Source organism: Syngnathoides biaculeatus, chromosome 7 (genome assembly GCF_019802595.1).
Source record: "Syngnathoides biaculeatus isolate LvHL_M chromosome 7, ASM1980259v1, whole genome shotgun sequence".
NCBI lineage: Eukaryota > Metazoa > Chordata > Actinopteri > Syngnathiformes > Syngnathidae > Syngnathoides > Syngnathoides biaculeatus.
This window is the reverse complement of record NC_084646.1, coordinates 31,900,618-31,909,248: the sequence shown is the minus strand read 5'-3', so window position 1 is coordinate 31,909,248 and position 8,631 is coordinate 31,900,618. Positions and strand designations below refer to the sequence as shown.

The 8,631-nt window shown below is 42.1% G+C and overlaps 1 protein-coding gene across 4 annotated transcripts in view; it reads right to left on the bottom strand.

The window, feature by feature from the left end:
- Nucleotides 1-229: 229 nt before the first annotated feature.
- pycr3 (pyrroline-5-carboxylate reductase 3) overlaps nucleotides 230-8,631 on the bottom strand; it is a 38,219-nt gene continuing 29,817 nt past the window's right edge. For all 4 annotated transcript variants that reach the window (XM_061825297.1, XM_061825300.1, XM_061825299.1 and 1 more), the window contains one exon: nucleotides 230-528. In XM_061825297.1, the coding sequence (XP_061681281.1) occupies nucleotides 322-528 (207 nt within the window). In that variant the 3' untranslated portion in view covers nucleotides 230-321. The remainder of the gene's footprint in view (nucleotides 529-8,631) is intronic.

Here is an 8,631-nt window from a genome sequence, read left to right as displayed (position 1 = left end):
TCTTGTTCTAAACCCTAACCTCAAAAAATAAAACTGAAAATAATTTTTAACGAGGGCAGTGCCCACCCGTCGTAACAAAGGAGCAAAACGCTGACTACACCTAGTGATCCCTAGGAACTACTGGGCTGAGACAGACAGACAACAATTCACTTAAATTCATATTGCTGCTAAATTGGTTGGTAGATTTTACATATTAAATTCTTACCATATATTTGAATGATAAATAGAGTCAGAAGAAATATTTTATTTTATTTCAGAGCAGAAAAAAAGTATCCGGCAATTAAAAGACTTGACAGAGTTGTATAAGGCAACTAGGAGCTATTATTTTCTGCTTCCAGGTGCTGCAGACATCTGACCAAGCTCCCTTGCTCTCTCAGTGGCAGATTCCACAGCAGTAATGGTTGATGCCCTCACACCTCCTTGTTCCAGAGCATGAAGGCCAAAGATAGTTGTCCCACCTGGGGTGCAAACCTCTGAACGAAGCTGAGCTGGATGCTTATTGGAGTTACGTAGTAAATGACCAGCACCCTGCAACAAATAGTGAAATTTATCCAATGCCAAGAGACTAAAAAATACAGTCAGCCAAGTATGCTTAAAAAAAGATAACTTTTTATAGTGACATCAAGAGTTCCCCAGATATTAAGAAAAACCCAAGTTCTCCATACATACTAAGAAAGAACAAATAACATCAGAAATTGAGTGGAATAATGTGAAACGAAACGTGGAAAAAGTATTAACACACCAACTGGTATTTATTTAATACTTTGTACAAAACCCTTTGTTTTCAACGACGGGCTCAAGATGCTTCCTTTATGGAGAGAATAGTTGTTACGCATGTCTCTGTTGTGATTTTGGCCCAGACCAAAAGCAGTCTTCAAATCTTGGGCCGGTTTTATGGACCTTGCGTTTCAGTTCTTTCCATAGATTTGATTGGACTCAAGCCAGGTGATTGATTGGCTGGTCCATTTTAGCAATTAATATTATTTGAATCATTTCAATATCCTATCCGTATAATCCTTTAAATATGTTTGAAGATGCTTAAAATGTGCAGACTATGAACAATTTAGTACTAAATTGCTGAAATATTGCATGAAACTCACTGCCATTTTTTTGGGTAAGGCTAAAAACAAGACCAGATGACAAGCATGCCTCTCGCATGGGTCGTCATTTCCCCATGAGCCCTTTTTTTTTTCCATATAGTGACTATTTTGTGCAATTTGTTATTCTTTATTGATAAGTTGGGCCATTATTCCTGGGTGTGCAACTGACCAAGTAAAACACAAAAATAAAGAAAGAAAGTCATAAATTCCCTGAAGCCGTGTTTTATTGAGGGTACAGGGTCTCTCCCATGCGTAGCTAGGCTGCAGCGGACCAAACGGTTCTGCTTCCCCGTGCCAGCCTGCGCCCTGAAACGGTCATGTTGGGACCCATCCAATTTGCCAGAACCACACCCCACGCAAGCCATCATGATGGAGACACTGCAGAAAAAGTTTTGTAAATTATGTGTGCTAGCTTGAAAACTAAATGGCAAGCAAGCTAAAAGGCAGCAAGCTGTGAGAAGGGAGTCGATCACCCAAGAAGTCTTACTTGGTTTTGTTTTGCGTGTGCATCCACTCACAGCGGTACATCAGGGAAAGTTAATCGTTTAATAGACAGAGAAAGTCAAGGCATGTCTGTTCGTGCCACGGTGACACAAGCATCTACATGATGGACAGCTGAAGGTGCTGGGCACTCAAAGGATAGGGCAACACAGCCCAACAGAGGACGACCTTTATTTGTCATGATTCTGGAACATTATTTTAACGCAGCCCCATGCGGACACAAGCCATTACGATCTGTAGGCCGGTCCCAAGCACGGTTAAATGCAGATGATTGCGTCAGGAAGGGGATCCGGCTTCAGAGCGGATTAATAATGGCATAACATTTTATTAATACTCCTGATAACATATATTACAGCCTTATTTAACATCGACTGAAACATTTTTTGCATTAAATATATGTGCATAAAACGTTTGTGCATAATGCAGTTTATCCTCTGCATTACACATCCTTGGCCAAGACTTAAAGCAACATCTGGCTCATCTCCAATCTGAAAAATATCCATCGTAGCTACCTTTGGTGACTTGGACCAGTTCTGGTGCCTCCTGAATTCATGAACAGTAATCCTATTTTGCTCGGACAGCATGTCACCCTCTGTGCCATCCATGGCGTTTGTGGGGAAACATTTTTTGAATCCCAAGAGTTTTGGTTCCACGGCGCAGCCTCTCGCTATAGGAAAGCTATGGCATCAGATGGCCATCAAAACAACGTGAGCTCAAACTACGTAGAAATGAGGGGAATGGGCACATTAAAAAAGCGACCTATTCAATTGTGTGCGCTCTCACGTTTTTTTTTTTAAAATTTAATGTGGCCATGACGCTCGTATTACATAGTTTGAGCTCACGTTGTTTTTACACCCACCTGAAGCCATTGAGGGGAGCTATCGGATTGCGGCACTACTTCCGGGTTGGCGGCGTCATCGGTACATTTCTATTAAAAGCAGCTGCACAACTAGCCGTTGTAGTCGACATTTTTTTGTCTTGGTTTAAGTTAAAACAAACTCACGGGCAGTCGTTTCTGATCTTTGGTGCAGAAGCAACAAACATGCTACGCTAACGATCGTAAATTGCAAGCTACACGAGGAGGTCATAGAGTTCAGGTTGGGGGCACAACATTACCGTAATAAATATAAATGTGTAACATAAGACATTGAATATCATATCGAAATGTATATGTATACCTTTTTTTTTTTACCCACTATGTACCAGTATACAACTATATAATGTGATTGTATTTTTTATTTTTCATCCATACCTAAATATAATGCGCTTTTTTAACTTTTTGAAAATGTTTTGGGAAAAATTTGCACAATATTTTCGAGAAATTACAGTAAGCGGACAATACACCTGTATGAAATGATAAATGCACACACGGGACGCCACTTCTGAACCATAAAGCAGAGCAAATATATTTGGAGAGCACATTTCATACACGAGGTAACTCAATGTGCTTTACATGATAAAGGCATTCGAAAACATTTAAAACGGGATATAAACAATAAAATGACAAAAACAATATTAAAAAAAAGACAAAACCGCATACAGTGCAACTAATATGATCAAAAAGTGGATATATTCTAAAAAGCATGAGGAAAAAGAAGTTTTATACCCGACATTCACAATTGGGGCTGACCTCACCTCTGTTGGCAACTTATTCCATTTGTGTGCAGCATAATAGCTAAATGCTGCTTCACCATGTTTGCTTTGGACTCTGCACTCCAATATTTGACCTGAGTCAGTTGATCTCAGCGCTCTACTAGGGTTTGTATTCCGGAAGCATTTCTTTCATGTATTCAGGACCTAAATCATTGAGTGATTTAAAGACCAGTAGCAGAACTTCAAAATCTATTCTAAAGCTGACTGGAAGCCAGTGCAAGGATTTTATGATTGGCGTTATATGCTCTGACCGCTTTGTTTTGGTCAGAATGCGAGCTGCAGCATTCTGAATGAGGTGGAGCTGTTTAATACTCTTTTTTGGGAGTCCATTGAGAAGACCATTACAGTAGTCAAGTCTATCTGAAATAAAAGCATGGATGAGCTTTTCCTGGTCTGCTTGACACGTATAAGATTTCAGTCGAGATATGTTCTTCAGATGGTAGAAGGCAGTTTTTGTGATTGATATGAGATGATTGTTGAAAGTCATGTCGGAATCAATCAGAACACCAAGGTTTTGGACTTGGTCTTTAAAGATAGAGAGTCCAGGTGTTTACTAACAACAATTCTCTTTTCTTGATTGCCAAAACAATTATCTCAGTTTTGCTGTGATTTAGTTGAAGAAAATTTTGGCCCATTCAGTTATTTATCCGATTCAGACAGTGGCACAATACCTCAACTGAACTGTAGTCATCTGGAGACACTGCTAAATATAACTGTGTGACATTGCATAGCTATCGTAGTCAAAATTAAAGTTTTGAAGAATTTGACCCAAGGGTAGCATATACAGGCTGAACAGGAGAGGTCCAAGAACTGACCCTTGAGGGACACCATATGTCATTGCCATTCGCTGAGACCGAGCACCTCCAAATGGTCACAATCTAGCTCCTTTCCTCTAGGTAGGACCTAAACCATTTAAGGACCGTTCCATTTAGTCCTACCCATGTTTCCAACCTATTTAGCAGTATATTGTGATCTACCATATCAAAACCCACGCTGAGATCCAACAAGACCAAAATTGACACCGTTCCTGAATCAGTATACCTTATATCATTTAGCACTTTGATAAGAGCAGATTCTGTACTGTGATGAGTTCGCCTCGCTTTTGGTGGCCTGCAAGGTTCCCTTTGTGGACAGCGGATCGCAGAAAAACGGCCAGGTGACAATGATGAAAAGGCTGAAGAAAGTGCTGACGAACCTCAAGCTGCAAGGAGGGATTCACCCCTGAGGACGAGGCTTTTTGCCAGCAAAGGTTGGTTATGAAAAATTTCAAAAACGTTACGCCCTTAGAAGTCTACAACAATATGGTAAGAGCTGTCAAGTTTAGCAATTGTGTTGATGGGGTTACTTCCTTGTACAAGGGAATTTTGAAAGAGAAAGAAAAACAAAGACAAAAACTCCTTAATTACCCAGTCAGCACTGTTAGATTAATTGTACATAAAGTTATCTCACATTCGCTCTCTTGTTTTGCTTTTAATGCTTGATACTATACGTGCTTAAACAGTGTGATGCAACAAAGAAAGGCACATTGGTGTGATGGAGAGGGGACGTCTACAGGAGAAGACATCATGTGTTTGCTTTGTCACTTTCTGTACTGCAATAAAAATGTTTTATTGTTATTGTTTAACTGGACACTTTTACTCTTATAATTTTTGTCTCAAGTATGCAAAGTATTAATGCTGTACTGTGAACATATTTTAAACATTCTGGTACCCCCACACACACAAAAAGAACTCCCCATCTCAAAGGGGGCAGCACCTCCAGCAGAAGTCTCCGAATGATTAATGGTAACTATAAAGTAATATAATACAGTAAGTGTTTTATAACTTATATTTACATTATAAGGAACTAGATGATGGAAGGAACAAGATGAAGTAGTTCTGAGCATCCCACACAGCGAGAGAGTTGTGATTGGTGCAGATTGTAATGGACATATTGGTAAAGGAAACAGGGGCGATGAAGAAGTGATGGGTAAGTACGGCATCCAGGAAAGGAACTTTGAGAGACAGATGGTGATGGACTTTGCAAAAAGGATGGAGATGGCTGTAGTGAACACTTATTTCCAGAAGAGGGAGGAACATATAGTGACCTACAATAGCGGAGGTAGAAGCACGCAGGTGGATTATATTTTGTGCAGATGATGTAATCTGAAGGAGGTTACTGACTGTAAAGTAGTGGTAGGGGAGAGTGTAGCTCGACAGCATAGGATGGTCGTGTGGAGGATGACTCTGGTGGTGGGTAGGACGATTAAGACGACAAAGGTAGAGCAGAGAACCATGTGGTGGAAGCTGAGAAAGGAAGAATGTTGTACGGCCTTTCGGAAAGAGGTAAGCTCTCGATGGACAGCAGAAGCTCCCGGAAGACTGGACTAAGACAGCCAAGGTAATCAGAGAGACAGGCAGGAGAGTACTTGGTGTGTCTTTTGGAAGGAAAGGAAAGAGGGAGACTTGGTGGTATAACCCCAAAATACAGGGAGTCATACAAGGAAAGAGATTCGCGAAGAAGAAGTGGGATACTGAGAGGACTGAGGAGAGGCGAAAGGAGTACATCGAGATGTGACGTCGGGCAAAGGTAGAAGTGGCAAAGGCTAAACAAGAGGCATATGAAGACATGTACACCAGGTTGGACACGAAAGAAGGAGAAAAGGATCTCTACAGGTTGGCCAGACAGAGGGATAGAGATGGGAAGGATGTGCAGCAGGGAAGGGTGATTCAGGATAGAGATGGAAATGTGTTGACTGGTGCCAGTAGTGCGGTAAATAGATGGAAAGAATACTTTGAGAAGTTGATGAATGAAGAAAATGAGAGAGAAGGAAGAGTTGAAGAGGCAAGTGTGAAGGACAAGGGAGTGGCAATGATTACTAAGGGGGAAGTCAGAAAGGCACTACAAAGGATGAAAAATGGAAAGGCAGTTGGTCCTGATGACATACCGGTGGAGGTATGGAAGCAATTTTGAGAGATGGCTGTGGAGTTTTTGACCAACTTATTCAACAGAATACTAGCGGGCGAAAAGATGCCTGAAGAATGGAGGAAAAGTGTTCTAGTTCCCATTTTTAAGAACAAAGGGGATGTTCAGAGCTGTGGGAACTATAGAGGAATAAAGTTGATGAGCCACACAATGAAGTTATGGGAAAGAGTAGTGGAGGCTAGACTCAGGACAGAAGTAAGTATCTGCGAGCAACAGTATGGTTTCATGCCTAGAAAGAGTACGACAGATGCATTATTTGCCTTGAGGATGCTAGTGGAAAAGTACAGAGAAGGTCAGAAGGCACTTCATTGTGTCTTTGTGGATATAGAGGAAGCCTATGACAGAGTACCAAGAGAGGAACTGTGGTACTGCATGCGTAAGTCTGGTGTGGCAGAGAAGTATGTTAAAATAGTACAGGACATGTATGATGGCAGCAGAACAATGGTGAGGTGTGCCTTAGGTGTGACAGAGGAATTTAAGGTGGAGGTGGGACTGCATCAGGGATCAGCTCTGAGCACCTTCCTGTTTGCAGTGGTAATGGATAGGCTGACAGATGAGGTTAGACTGGAATCCCCTTGGACCATGATGTCCGCAGATGATATTGTGATATGCAGTGAAAGCAGGAAGCATGCAGAGGAACAATTACAAAGATGGAGACATGCACTGGAAAGGAGAGGAATGAAGATTAGCCGAAGTAAAACAGAATATATGTGCGTGAATGAGAAAAGTGGAGGGGGAAGAGTGAGGCTACAGGGAGAAGAGATAGCGAGAGTGGACGACTTCAAATATTTAGGGTCAACAATCCAGAGAATTGGTGAGTTTGGTAAGGAAGTGAAGAAACGGGTCCAAGCAGGTTGGAACAGCTGGCGAAAGGTGTCTGGTGTGTTATGTGACAGAAGAGTCTCTGCTACGATGAAGGGCAAAGTTTACAAAACAGTGGTGAGGCCGGCCATGATATACGGATTAGAGACCGTGGCACTGAAGAAACAACAGGAAGCAGAACTGGAGGTGGCAGGAATGAAGATGTTGAGGTTCTCGCTCGGAGTGAGCAGGTTGGATAGGATTACAAATGAGCTCATTAGAGGGACAGCCAAAGTTGGATGTTTTGCTGACAAGGTTCGAGAGAGCAGACTTCGATGGTTTGGACATATTCAGAGGCGAGAGAGTGAGTATATTGGTGGTAGGGTGCTGAGGATGGAGCTGCCAGGCAAAAGAGCGAGAGGAAGACCAAAGAGAAGGTTTATGGATGTGGTGAGGGAAGACATCAGGGCAGTTGGGGTTAGAGAAGAAGATGCAGGAGATAGGCTAAGATGGCAAAAGATGACACGCTGTGGCGACCCCTAACGGGACAAGCCGAAAGGAAAAGAAGAAGATTTACATTATAAGGCCCATGCATCCATTTCTTTTGCCGCTTATCCTCACGAGGATTCCGGAGAGCGCTGGAGAGCCTATCCCGGCTCTCAATGGGCAGGAGGCAGGGTACACCCTGAACTGGTTGCCATCCAATCGCAGGGCACATAGAGACAAACAGCCACACTCACAATCACACCTAGTGGCAATTTAAAGTGTCCAAATTAATGTTGCATGATTTTGGGTTGGGGAGGAAACTGGAGCGCCCGGAGAAAACCCACACAGGCATGGGGAGAAAATACAAACTCCACACTGGGATTTGAACCCCGGTTCTCAGAACTGTGAGGGCAACGCTCTAACCAGTTGCCTTACTATGGCATCTGCCTAAACTCTGCTTCCTCATCGGAAGGCACGTCGGTTGGATAAGGCTTTATAATTAAAGATGACCAGACCCACATAAACATACATCCTGTGCTACTTGGCGGTTTTTCACTTTTTGCGGGTGGTTCTAGTCCTCATTAGCTGTGAAAAATGAGGGATTACAGTACCAGGAATAATGGATCAGTTTTCATGAAATAATACCTGACTTGTTCATGTTCGGGTCGTGTGCTACTTCCTCATGTGCGCTGATTAAGTTGTGTTTTTAAGCCTTGTTTTTCATGCTACTTGTTGCCAGATCGTTGTGTGTATGTGGTTGTGTTCACGAGCGTCAGCTCATGTAACTGCCTCATCCCATGTCATAGCGCGAGTAAGCCACGTCAAGTTATGTTTTCATGTTTTGCAAAGTCCAACTTTTTGACATTGTTTTCATGTTTTTTGGACCAAGGATTCATGAGATTCGATCTTTTTATGCACGAGAATCTGAATAACGAGAACTGACAAGAAAATCAAAACCACAACGTTTTGTTGTTTGGCCTAAGTTAGCAACATCTTGGTTTCAGACCAACAAAAATAAAGTTGGTCGACTCCATGCAACTCAGACCTGAGGCAGTTCAAAGAAACCGAGGATTATAGAACTGCATTTTATTTTGGTTTAAGAACACCACTGTGCAATCGTCATTTA